The 13,953-nt window shown below is 40.3% G+C and overlaps 1 protein-coding gene across 1 annotated transcript in view; it reads left to right on the top strand.

Moving 5' to 3' along the window:
* The window catches only part of LOC103249713 (phospholipid-transporting ATPase IG-like), a 42,885-nt gene that overhangs the window by 5,193 nt on the left and 23,739 nt on the right, over positions 1–13,953 (top strand). Inside the window, exons 3-4 of the mRNA XM_021707668.1 lie at positions 3,600–3,659; positions 8,448–8,575. Of these exons, the coding sequence (XP_021563343.1) occupies positions 3,600–3,659; positions 8,448–8,575 (188 nt within the window). The remainder of the gene's footprint in view (positions 1–3,599; positions 3,660–8,447; positions 8,576–13,953) is intronic.

The following is a 13,953-nucleotide window of genomic DNA, read 5'->3' on the forward strand; positions in this document are numbered from 1 at the left end:
GGGTTCAAGACCCGCCTGGGCAGCGAGACCTCATCTCTACAATAAAATCAAAAAAAATTAGCCGGGCGTGGTAGCGCGCGCCTGTAGTTCCAGCTACTCGGAAGGCTGAGGCAGAAGGATCGCCAGAGCCGAGGAAACAAAAAAAAAATGTCACTCAGGGTGGGATTGGGTGATTAGGGAAGGTGGGGCACAAGGGTTATGCTGTTTTGGGTCCAAAACTGTCGGACACTCAGCGCAGTATGGGCAGGTTGTTCGTGCAAATCACCAATTATAAAATGGGTAAACACAGTGAAATAATCTTCAAAAAAATTTCACTGAAGTCGAATGCAACCTCTCACAACGATGCTAGCTGACACACTGATTCCAATGGGTTCCTAGACCACCTACCTAGTGGGGGAAGCCTGTACTACAGGGGGCCCACCCTCCAAAACATAAACTCTGGTTATTTTTGTCCCACTCCCTTGTACGTGGATAGTGGGGCTCTGAGAGATTATTTAACTTGCCTTTGGCTCCCCATCTAGGAGGTAACTAAACTAGATTTCCACCACAGACTCATTTACTCTCAGTCTAGAACTCTTTCTGCATCATAGTTGGAGTCTGTTGGGCCTTGCATTCAGTAACTAACAGCCCCTCATGGGAATAAATGGTTCTCTCTTAACCTCCCCCTAGTAGGAAGGAGATCCTATGAAGATTTACCATATAGATCTGCCTGGTAATCTAACTCTGTTCCAGAGGTTTGATTTGCTTCTTTAGGATTTTGTCCTGCAATTCAAGCAACTGCCACCAGATGGAAGGAATGTTCTGTTAAAGAGAACAAATCAAGCACTAACATAGCAAATGTTGACCAGTGGTCAGAAATTGACATATCCCTGTTCTAAATGTAGGAGATTATTTATTTAGCTGATGTCCTCTATGTTCATTAGTATTTCTATCTCATTATCATTATGGTACTAACTTAGCAGTATTTCTTTTTTATTGCTGTCTTTTGTTCCCAGGGGATTTCTGAGTTGTTTTCAACCATCTTTGTCTGAACTAAGAATTCTTTCCTTTCTCTTTTCTTGTCATTGCATTTTCAAATTGTGATCGCTCTACTCCTGGAGTACTTCAATGACAAGCCTTTCTGCCTTCTGTTTCTTAATCCTCTTTGCATAATTCAGCCGGTTAATGTTTAGAGAATGCCACTTTTTAACTTGGCCCTTAGAAACTTTACTCTCCATTGTCTCAGGATTAGTTTGACCCTGTCTTTCCATATATGTTGAAAACACATTCTGCTTTGCCTTGGTTTCTACTATCAACATATCCTATTCATCTTTAAGAGCTAGTTCAAGATCTAACTTCTTTAGTCAGTCAACAAATATGTTTTGGATGTGTGAGCATGTGCCAAGCACTGTTTTAGGCACTGAGTAGTCACCATGGAAAAAGATAGGTAATGCCCCTTTTCTCGGGGAACTTAGATTCTAATGGGGCAGGCAGACATTTCCCATCTCATGAAGTAATCCCATGAGCCACATCAAGCCCTACCTCCTCTAACCTCAGAAAACTTACCTTTTTTTCCATAAGATATAACTCTAGAAACACTGTGGACAATATTTTACATTGTACCAAGACTGATAAAAACAGATGAGTATTGCTCTTCGAAGTGATGATCTTGGAGCTCTGACATTTATTTTCATGCTACAGGCGAGATTCAAAACAAAAGAGCAGGGTGGGTGTGGTGGTTCAGCCTGTAATCCCAGCACTTTGGGAGGCCAAGGCAAGAGGATTGCCTGAACCCAGGGGTTTGAGGCAGCCTGGGCAACTTTGGTGAGACATCGTCTCTACAATAAATCACAAAAACTAGCTGGGCATGGTGGCTTGCGTCTGTAGTTCCAGCTACTTGGAAGGCTGAGGCGGGAGCCCAGCAGGTCGAGGCTGCAGTGGCCATGAGCATACCACTGCACTCCAGCCTGGGTAACAAGAGTGAGACTCCAACTCAAAACTAAACAAAAGAGCCCATTTCTTTACTAACATCCCCAGAGCCTATAGTATTTTTATCTAAATGTCCTCAGCCATGGCAAATGTTCATTCTTTGAGGTTGCATTTGACTTTTAAAAACAGCCTCAAGTCTATCACAGCTAAGTCTGATGAATTAGCTGAATGAGAATGTGTGAGAGAAGGGAAGAGACTAGTTTTCTGACATGACTCAAAAGTGAACTCTTGAAGAGGCTTCCTGAAGAGAAGTCCAGACACATCATGAACTAGTAACAGCAGCATTCAAAGAAATGCGCAGCCTACTTTGAAGTGTAGCACTCATTTGAAAATTCTAGTTCTGGTAGTTTTGCCTGAAGATATTAATCTTAGTATTCTACAGTCATACTTAGTGGCTTTTACTGCCTTGTGTATTCCCAGCTTGTATTTTTTTATCCGTTTTTAGTATTTTTCCAATTAAACAATAAGTCCCTTTGGAGAAAGAAGGTGACTATTTTGTATGTCACTCACAGTTGTATATAATAGATTCTCGGTAATGATATATTGATTGATGAGGCAGCAATAAAAGAAATAAAGCATTAGTTAATACTGTTAGTGTCAACATAATCTATGTTTTCCTGACTATTTTATTTTATTTATTTTTTTTTTTTTTTTTTTTTTTTTGAGTTGGAGTCTCATTCTGTCACCCAGACTGAAGTGCAGTGGCCAATCCCGGCCACCGCAGCCTCGACCTGCTGGGTCCGGCGATCCTTCCTCCTCAACCTTCCAAATAGCCGGAATTACAGGCACGCGCTACCACGCCAGGCTAATTTTTTGATTTATTGTAGAGATGAGGTCTCGCCAAGTTGCCCAGGCGGGTCTCAAACCCGCGGGATCAGGCAATCCACTCACCTCAACCTCCCAAAGCACAGAACCACCGAGCGCGGCCCCTAACTACTTATTAACAATAATTAACTTTCTTTTCTTGAGTTGAAGTCTCACTCTGTCACCCAAGCTAGACTGCTGTGGCATGCTCACGGCCACCACAGCCTTGACCTGCTGGGCTCAGGCATTCCTTCTGCTTCAGCCTTCCAAGTAGCTGGAACCATAGGCATGCACCACCATGCCCAGCTAATTTTTTTTTATTATTTATTGTAGTGACGAGGTCTTGCCAAGTTGCCCAAGCTGATCTCAAGCCCCTGGGCTCAGGCAGTCCTTTTGCCTTTGCTTCCCAAAGTGCTGGGATTACAGACATGAGCCATCGTGTCCCACTAGCATTAATCAATTTTAAATAAACACGGCATTGTCAGTCTACTTTATGATGATTTTGAAAATCTAATTGGTATTTAAGGTACAGTATCACTAGGTGTTCATATTAATTTGATCATTTCTTCTCTGGAAGAAAAATAGCAAGAGGTTTTTTTAGCAATTAAGTAAGATCCTCTTCTGCCTTGGTAAGGCAAAAGTTGGTCTTAATATGAATTAATCATTTGTTTTTGAGTTGTTCCCATATGTCTCTGCAATACAGGTTTACTGCATTCTGACATTAGATGAATTTAGGAATGACTACAATATTTGGAGTATAGTTTCCCATTTTAGCATAGCAAGTTGATTAAGCGAAAATATTAACTTTTGTCTTCATTCTTTTCCAGAATCTTTGTTTTATTTTGCCACAGTTTTTGTACCAGTTCTTCTGTGGATTCTCACAACAGGTTTGTTTCTCAAGTTATCTGTTATAATGTAGTTTACATTTGCTGTTAATAAATTACCTTTATGTATTAGATTTATAGAGATTAGAGAGGTATATCCAAAGTAAAAGGATCTCTTTTTTGATTTAACAGATTCTTTTTGGCCTGGTTCTTGACAGTAGCAAATGTTTATGTCTTTGCTTTAATAATTTTCTTATTGTTACTTTCGTTTTGAAATGTTTTTGGTATGCCCTGTTGGAGTTGAGATAACATTAAAAAGAGTATTTTGATTTTTTTTCTTGTTATCAATGTATAAAATGTGCTTCATAATTCTAAAATTTTATAGTTTAACATTTCATCAAATAAAATCTCACATCTTTCAGTTTCTCAGGTTAATTTTATAGAAAATTATCGATATTTGACCTGACCCAGAAGCTGTTATTCCTAGATATAGCCTTTGATTACTTAAAGCGACTTAAGATGTTTTGCCCTCTATTGTTTCCTAAACATATCTTAGATATGAAATGGAGAGGCACATTTATTTTAACAGCTGAAATGGATTTGACTTTGTTTCTAGTGGGAAGCATAGCTAAATACAGGAGCTGTAATATTCAGGGACTCAGAAGTTTTGTAGTTAATCTATGAGCAATTCAGTAATTTTCCAAGCTGAACCATCACACTGCCATAGGTATTAGAGACTAAGTATCTACATTTCAAAAGCAAGCTTTATTCCTGTTGGTTCCTCATGATAGAAAATGATTTTTTAAATAATTCCTTGACAGTATTATTAAGAGAATATAGTCTTTTCCATGGGAAATTATTGTTGTTGTTGTTGTTTTTCTCTTGAACATGCTTCTTTGCCATTTGATTTGCTGTCTCTTACATTAATGCCTTGTTATTAGCCTGATAGTTCCAGTTAAGCAGATCACATTATGAATTAAGCATCTTCCAGTTGTAGGAAGTGCCATCAGCCTTCTTGTATTCAAAACTAATAGTATTAGTTACAGAGTATTTTGTAAATTCTGGTGATCTGCTTTTCTTGAATGTTCAAATGGCTATTGACCAAAATTTTGCTAATTCCTCACTTTCTTGGATAAATGTAAGTTTTTTTCTTTTTTGAGTTGGAGTCTCACTCTGTCACCCAGACTGGAGTGCAGTGGCACACTCCCAGCCACCACAGCCTCGACCTGCTGGGCTCCAGCAATCTTTCTGCCTCAGTCTTCCAAGTAGCTGGAACTACAGGCGTGCACTACCACGCCCAGCTAATTTTTTGATTTATTGTAGAGATGAGGTCTCGCCAAGTTGCCCAGGTGGGTCTCAAACTCGCAGGCTCAGGCAATCCACTCACCTCAGCCTCCCAAAGCATGGGATTACAGGCTGAGCCACCGAGTCCAGCCAGTATTTTTTTTAATTCTAAATTTTCTTTATTTATAGCCAAGTACTAAAGGGAAGTTGGCTTGCTCTGGTTGAAACATTATTTTTATTTTGAAATGAGTCTGTTATGTTATCCTTTTAAAACAGGTTTACAAAGCATAAGTTGTACGTAGAAAGGACTTATTCCTTATAAATCTAGATGAGGTTCAGAACCTGGACTGTCTTTAGTCTGCTTTGGTTTCCTTAGGAGTTGATGTTTGGCTCCTTCAGTTGCTCATCTGTTAAGTTTATTGGTTCATTCCTTTGGCGATTTTTTTTTTTTTTTTTTTGAGTCAGAGTCTTACTCTGTCACCCAGGCTGGAGTACAGTGACATGATCACAGCTCACCGCAGCCTCAAGCTCCTGGGCTCAGGCGATCCTCCTGACTCAGACTCTTTAGTAGCTAGGACAACAGGTGTGTGCCATCACGCCTGGCTAATTTTTTTTTTATTTTTATTTTTTGTAAAGACAAGGTTTCTCTCTGTTGCCTAGGCTGGGTTCAAGCAATCCTTCCGCTTCAGTCTCCCAAAGTGCTGAGGTTATAGGCGTGAGCCCCAGTGCCCAGCCTTGACACATATTTCTTGAGTGCCCACTCTGTAAAAGGCTAAGTGCTGAGGATATAGAAGTGATCAAAGCAAACTCCCTTACCCTCATGAAACTTGCACTATAGTGATAGGGCAAGAGACAAACAACAATCAAATATATTATGTCAGGTACTGATATGTGCTCTGATGGAAAAAGCAGCATAATAGAGGGACAAAGTATGACTAGGGGAGATGGCTGCTATTTTAGAGAAGATGATCTGGAAAGGTCTTGCTGATGAGTTGACATTTGTACAGAGACCTGAAGGAGCTAAGAAGGAACTATGCAGACATCTAAGAGGGAAAGTGTTCCAGTAAAAGGAAGATCTCTCTTAAGGTGACATGGAATGCGAAATCTTTATTTTTGACTTTGCCTATGTGCTGGTGCTAATATAGCAGCTTTTATTGCAAATATCCTTGGAGTATTTGTGGGTAGACAGCCTTTTCAATTCTGAACCATATTAGGTGTTCTCTGGAACTTGGAAAGTGGGCTGTGAAGATTGTAGAAATGGGACCAGGATTTAGATTCGTCACACAAAAAACAACTCTTTCTTTAGCTAGGATAGTACTTATCTTTTCTTTTCATGAAATAAAACATTGTAACATGTTTAACAAGAAACAGTATTATCAACTAAACCTGTTGTTTGTTTTGGGGACATTCTGTCTTCTCTAATTGTGCACCTAAAAATTACAATTATCTCTCATGTAACCTTAAAGTATGATGGTGAAACAAAAGTAGATTGATGCTTCTTTTGTTTGAATGAAATTCAAAAATAAATTATACACTAGTCAATTTCAATTGTATTTTTTTTAATTTACTCATTGCTGGGCTCGGTGGCTCAGCCTGTAATCCCAGCGCTTTGGGAGGCCGAGGTGAGTGGATTGCCTGAGCCCGCGGGTTCGAGACCCACCTGGGAAACTTGGTGAGACCTCATCTCTACCAATAAATTAAAAATTAGCCGGGTGTGGTAGCACACACCTGTAGTTCCAACTTCTTGGAAGGCTGAGGCAGAAGGATCGCTGGAGCCCAGCAGGTCGAGGCTGCAGTGGCCGGAGCAGCCACTGCACTCTGGTCTGGGTGACAAAGTGAGACTCCAACTCAAAAAAAAAATTTACTCATCAGTGAAAATGGGTAGTTTCCAAAGAAAATGTAGTGTTGTGTGACACGGATTACTCCTTTCCTTTGAGAATTAAAATGAATGCAACACCATTTTTTTTTTTTTTTTGGTATGTTTTAATTCAGTGGAATATGTTTGCTGAGCTTGAATCTTTGTTTATAAAAAGTATGTTGAGCTGGGCTCGGTGGCTCAGCCTGTAATCCCGCACCTTTGGGAGGCTGAGGTGAGTGGATTGCCTGAGCCCGCGGGTTCGAGACCCGCCTGGGCAGCGAGACCTCATCTCTACAATAAGAATCAAAAAATCAGCCGGGTGTGGTAGCACATGCCTGTAATTCCGGCTACTTGGAAGGCTGAGGCGGAAAGATCGCCGGAGCCCAGCAGGTCGAGGCTGCGGTGGCCGGGAGCGGCCACTGCACTCCAGTCTGGGCGACAGAGTGAGACTCCAACTCAAAAAAATAAATAAATAAAATAAAAAAATAAAAAGTATGTTGGAAGTACCTGTTTGTCCTTTATAAAGCCATCCTTTTAACTTCATGGAGAATATTGCATCCATTATCTCTTGCGTTGTCTCTACTGCAGGCCATAGTTGTAGTCACAAGGAGTTGCATCCCCAGCTCCTTGTGCACCTCCTGTTCTGCCTCTCCATCTAGAATTTGAACTCCTTGATGGACAGGAGATGAATCATCTCTGTTCCCAGAACTTGTCCCTTAGGCACTAAGTAAATGTTCTGAAGTCAACTAGTGAATTAACTAATGCTCCATTCAAGTCATTCTCAACTTTTTTGAATCAGTCTCCATTATGATAATAATAATTGTTAGTAGTTACTGCTTGAAAATACATAATTGTGTTAATTTGTGTCACAGTTAAATGCATTTTATTATTCAAAGGGCATTCATATGTATGAAAAATACATATACATATGGAATATTTATTCAGTTCACTGAAAATGGTTGTATGACAATATTTAGCACTATGTAAATAAATGCCGAACTCACTAAGTACTTTTATCAGAATGAGATTCATGGAATACCTTAACATTTTTCAATAAAGTAATAATATTAGTTCAGTCCTTTATGAATCTGCTAAAGCCATCTTCTCTTTTAGAAGCTCAAGACTGACAAAGCTCTCCAGCCAAAAACCACTAGGAACACACTTGAAGTTGATCAAATTAGGTTTATTACTCAGATCAGGAAGAATGAACATATACCATGAAACCTCTCAGAAAGAGAGTGGTAGAAAAGGACTTGAACTTAAAAATATTAACCAAAAATATGTAAAATATTATCCAAAACAACTGTGACACAGACTGACTACTGCCTATATTTCTTTTCTCTGAAGATTCCTTACTTATACTTAATAGTCTTTGCTGAAATGGCTCCTGAATAGCAGAATTATTAGCTACTAAAAAATCTTTTGAAAAGTTGTTAATGTCTATTAAAAATACAACTTATAGCATGTAAACATTTTGAATAAGATTATATTAAAGGGGACGTTTATTAATATGACACATCCCAATGTGTTAGTTTCTTTTTTTTTCTGGTCACACCAGCTAGTGACCTTAGATATGAAGTTTCCTTTGCTAGCACAAAAAATCATGAAAGAAAACTTTGTTTTAGCTAGAAATTTTTCCAAATACATAAATATCATCTTATAGAGGATTGTTACAATAAATTTTTTTCCTCTGTTCTTTGTCATTTCAGCCACTGTATGATGCTGCTTACCTTACAATGTACAATATCTGCTTCACGTCCTTGCCCATCCTGGCCTACAGTCTGCTGGAACAGCACATCAACATTGACACTCTGTCTTCAGATCCCCGATTGTATATGTAAGTTGAACATAATTGAAGCCCTCTTAGACTTCCAAAATTGTGGCTTTCATTTCATCTGCAGGTGAGAAGGACACAAAACTGCCCACCTGGTTTGATTATGTGGTTGTGTAATTCTAAGCTACTGAAACCAGATCACTCAATGGAAAAATGATATATTTTCTAGGTATGGGTCCTGTACTTGAATGTGTATAAAGCATTTAGTTCAGAATTGCTAATTCCTAGAGCAAAAACCTACATTATTATAGTGTTCTGGTGTCTTACAGAAAGACATAATAGTTTAACTGAAGAAAAAAAAACTGCACACAATGATCTTTGGTAATTTCGAATGTTGATTCCTACCTGTAGTGGATTGAACTAATGAGGTGATCTTATCCTTTCTCTTATAGACTGCACCCTAAGGATTAGCTACCCCCCTTTTGTTAACCACATTCTAAAGCTGTTTGGTTGAAGACAATAATTAACTCATAGGCTATTGTATTCATTTTGTGTCAGTTGAAAATGGATGCTTTTCTGTATGGATAGAGGACTTGGCACTAGCCCCAGTTGCTTAACTTATGACATAATTGGATTTTTAGAAGTTAAGACTACAGCTAAGGATAAAGATGTTAATTTACAGCAGATTATAAGCATTGCTAAACAGTGGATAGCAAGTGCAATAGAGAGGCTCAGATGGTTCATTTGTATGAAATCAAGATGCACAAATTTAAGGGTTTTTTTTTAAAACCAGTATTAACATTTAGCAATTGTTAGTATTATACAGGCATAAAATGTATCATCATTTGAAGGCCTTTATTAAGGAAAATTTCAAACATACACAAAAGTAGAGATAATACTATTTATATAATGAACTTTCTTGTTCCCACCACTCAGCTTCAATAACTTTCAATTCCTCGACTATTCTTTTCCATTAATAACCACATCTGCTCTATCACAGGCTGATTTTGCAGCAAATCTCAAAGATTACATAAAATAGTTATTTCAGTAGGCATCTCTTAAAGATATAATTTTTTAAGGTTCCTTTTCTTTTTTTTTTTTTTTGAGTTGGAGATTCACTCTGTCACCCAGGCTGGAGTGCAGTGGCATGCTCACAGCCACCGCAATCTCGACCTTTTAGGCTCAGGCGATCCTTTCACCTCAGCCTTCCAAGTAGCTGCAAATACAGGCACACGCCACCACGCCCAGGTAATTTTTTTATTTATTGAGATGAGGTCTCACCAAGTTACCCTGGCTGGTCTTGAAAAAACTGCAGTGGGCTCAGGCAGTCCTCTCACCTCGGCCTCCCAGAGTGCTGGGATTATAGGCATGAGCCACTGCACCCGGCCAGACACAGTTTTGTTTTTTTTTTTAAATAATCATACTCTGTCACTTAAACTTAGTATCTTCAAATCCAGTCAGTGTTCAAATTTCTCCAGTAGACTTATTTTTTTATAGCATGCTTGTTGAATCAGGACCCAAATAAGGTCTATACATTGCAATTGGTTAATATGCTTCTTGAGTGTCTTTTAATCTGTAGGCTAACCTTGTAATTTATTGACAAAACCAAATCATTTATGTTGCATCATTCCCTACAGTCTAGAGTTTTCTGATTGCATCCTCATGGTGTTACTTAACATGTTCTGCTGATTCCTGTATTAGTTGTAAATGAATAATTAAACCCAGAGGAGAATCAATTAGAAACCTTGGAAGAAATCTTACAGGGAATCAGCTCCCATACTCTCTTTTTAAAAATGAGGAAACAGGACCCAGGAATGACTTACCTAAAGTTCAGAGCCAAAATGAAGATAAAACTTCAGCCCTCTTTTCAGCAGACCAGTCGTTTTCAAACGTTGAACAGTGGTAGTCTTCTGACAATGCCCAGCAGTACAGCTTCTCTGGTTGAGGTGGGGTTTAAGTAGTGAGCAGAATTCCTCCCATTTGGTTCCACCAAGAGGTCAGGCCAGCCAGCTAGGTTCAGATCCCCCTCTGCCACTTAACTGTGTGACCTTGGCTGGGCTCGGTGGCTCAGCCTGTAATCCCAGCACTTTGGGAGGCTGAAGTGAGTGGATTGCCTGAGCCCACGAGTTCAAGACCCGCCTGGGCAACTTGGTGAGACATCATCTCTACAATAAATCAAAAATAACATTAGCCGGGCGTGGTAGCGCGCACCTGTAGATCCAGCTGCTTGTGAGGCTGAGGCGTTAGGATCGCCGGAGCCCAGTAGGTCGAGGCTGTGGTGGCCAGGAGCGGCCACTGCATTTCACTCTGGGTGACAGAGTGAACTCCAACTCAAAAAAAAAAAAACTACATGACTTTATGCAAGTTACTTGACTGAACTGTGCCTCAATTTCATCTTCAGTAAAGTAGGGGCAACAATTGCACCTAATCACAATGGTAAAAGAAACCATCAAGAGAGCGGGGAGACAACCCATAAAATGGGAAAAAATATCTGCCAACTATATATCTGACAAAGGCCTAACATCCAGGATCTGCAAGGAACTCAAACATGCCAAAAGGAAAAATAACAAACAGCCCTATGAAAACGTGGGCAAAATATATGAATAGACACTTCTTAAAAGAAGACCTAGGAGCAGCCAACAGATACATGAAAAAATGCTCAGGCTCACTAGTCATCAAAGAAATGTAAATTAAAACCACACTGAGATACCACCTAACTCCAGTCAGTATGGCCATTATCAATAACTCAAAAAACAACAGATGCTGGAGAGGATATGGGGAAAAGAAACACTTCTACACTGTCAGTGGGAGTGTAAACTAGTACAACCTCTGTGGAAAACTGTGTCGCAATTCCTAAAAATTCTAAAAATCAACCTTCTGCACAACACAGCAATCCTCCCTTCTGGGATTATACCCAGAGAAACTCAAATCATTCTATGAAAAAGATACCTGCACATGCATGTTTTTATTGCAGCATTATTCACAGTAGCAAAAACATGAAACAATCATATTCAGTGATCTATCAGAGAAACAATGGACAGAGTACCATATGTTGTCACTCATAAGCAGACCTTGAACAGTTATTACAATACTATAAGAAAGGGGTTCGCAGCTGGGCTCGGTGGCTCAGCCTGTAATCCCAGCACTTTGGGAGGCTGAGGCGAGTGGATTGTCTGAGTCCGTGGGGTCAAGACTCACCGTGGGGTCAAGACTCACCTGGGCAACTTGGAGAGACCTCATCTCCACAATAAATCAAAAATTAGCCGGGCGTGGTAGTGTGCACCTGTAGCTCCAGCTACTTGGAAGGCTGAGTCAGAAGGATCGCCTGAACCCAACAGGTCGAGGGTGCAATGGCCATGAGCGTGCCACTGCACTCCAGTCTGGGCAACACAGTGAGACTCCAACTCAAAAAAAAAAAAAAAAAAGTTTGTTTAGCCGGGCATGGTAGCACACGCCTATAGTTCCAGCTACTTGGAAGGTTGAGGTAGAAGGATTGCCGGAGCCCAGCAGGTCGAGGCTGCAGTGACCGGAAGTGTGCCGCTGCATTCTAGTCTGGATGACAGAGTGAGACTCCAACTCAAAAAAAAAAAGAAAAAAAAGAAAGGGATTCACAGTAATGGGAAACTGCCAGGGGAGGCGGGGTGGGATTGGCAGTTGAGGGAAACCGCTTGGGGAGGGAGGGAGACCTCATCAATAAGGGTACCTGCATAATCAATGTTTGTATTCCTAACCCTGAATTGTACCCCACATCTTTAAAATACAATTTTCAAAAAACCATGAAACCAACAGTGCTGCCCATTGAAAGTGTACTGGATAAAAAAATGTGGTACATATACATGATGGAATATTATGTGGCCATAAAAAAGGACAAAATTAGCCTAGCTCGGTGGCTCAGCCTGTAATCCCACGCTTTGGGAGGCTCAGGTGAGTGGATTGCCTGAGTCCGCAGGTTCAAGGTCCACCTGGGCAACTTGGCGAGACCTCATCTCTACAATAAATCAAAAAATTAGCCCGGTGTGGTAGCGCTCGCCTGTAGTTCCAGCTACTTGGAAGGCTGAGACAGAAGGATCGCTGGAACCCAACAGGTCGAGGCTGCGATGGCCAGGAGCATGCCACTGCAACTCTAGTCTGGGTGACAGGGTGAGACGCCAACTCAAAAAAAAAAAAAAAAAAAAATATATATATATATATATAGAGAGAGAGAGAGAGAGAGTAAGGGTTTCTATAGGGGTTTTAGTGACTGCATTGCAGTTGTAGGTCATGAATTATTGACTAATTTTGTATAGAGGGTGTACTTGCTATATCTGATGCAAAAATAAAGGCCATGGCATACCTATTGTCCAGTCCAAAGTGTGGCTTTCCTTAGTATCTTCATAATTGTAAGTAGTGAGTAATTACTATGATCAGCTACTGCTCTCAGTCTGTGACCAGACTGGAGACTGGAGATTGCTTCGTTACTCTGAGTATTCCTTTGTAAGTTTGAAACTTTGGTCTTCATAGATGGCTATCTGTAGTGTACCACTAAATATTAACAATGACATTGTATAGCATATTATCGATTTTACCTTCAGGGAGTTGGTGACTTAGGCATTTCCAAACACTTTGATGTGAAGCAAGACATAAATTGCTATTTTCATATTTTTAAGATAAATTTTAAAAGTAAACTGTAGTTCTTTTATAGAGGGCAGGTATAATGTGTTTCTTCTACAGCTTTAAAAGGCAAAAGAAAGGATTCTAGTATGCCTGCAGCCTGCTGTTACATGGAGCTGCTCAGGCCTATGCTGCTGGTCAACCTTTCCCCAGGTCTTCATTCTCTCTTAGACTCTCCTTCATGTGACTTCCCATATCCTGAGTTTCTAACAGTTTCTTCATTTGAGTGCAGCTAGAAAGCCTGACCTATAATTCAGCATACCATGACGTCCTGTGCCCTTTCCCCACCAAATGTAATGTAACTCCTATGGATGGTCTGTAAATATACGCAGTCATAAAGAAGGACAAAATCATGGGCTTCACAGCAAATTGCATGGAGTTGGAAATAATCATACTTAGTGATCTGTCACACAGAAACAAAAAACTGAATACCACATGTTCTCACTCATAAGTGAGACCTGAACACAAATCACAATAGCACATGGAGGGAACGGCAGTCGAGGGTTACTGCCAGGGGAGGAAGGCAGGGCGTGGGGACATATAACAATACAAAGGGTACCTGATCACAAACCAGGGATAATGAGAACCGGTTGGAGGCCCAAACTTCACCTGCACATACCTCACTTATGTACCTAGTCCTGACTTGTACCCTACACCTTTATAATAAAATAAAGTAAAAAATAAAAATAAGCCGGGCTCGGTGGCTCAGCCTGTAATCCCGCGCTTTGGGAGGCTGAGGTGAGTGGATTGCCTGAGCCTGCAGGTTCAAGACCCGCCTGGGCAACTTGGTG

Source organism: Carlito syrichta, unplaced genomic scaffold (genome assembly GCF_000164805.1).
Source record: "Carlito syrichta isolate Samal-C Ts95f unplaced genomic scaffold, Tarsius_syrichta-2.0.1 Scaffold123337, whole genome shotgun sequence".
NCBI classification, from domain to species: domain Eukaryota; kingdom Metazoa; phylum Chordata; class Mammalia; order Primates; family Tarsiidae; genus Carlito; species Carlito syrichta.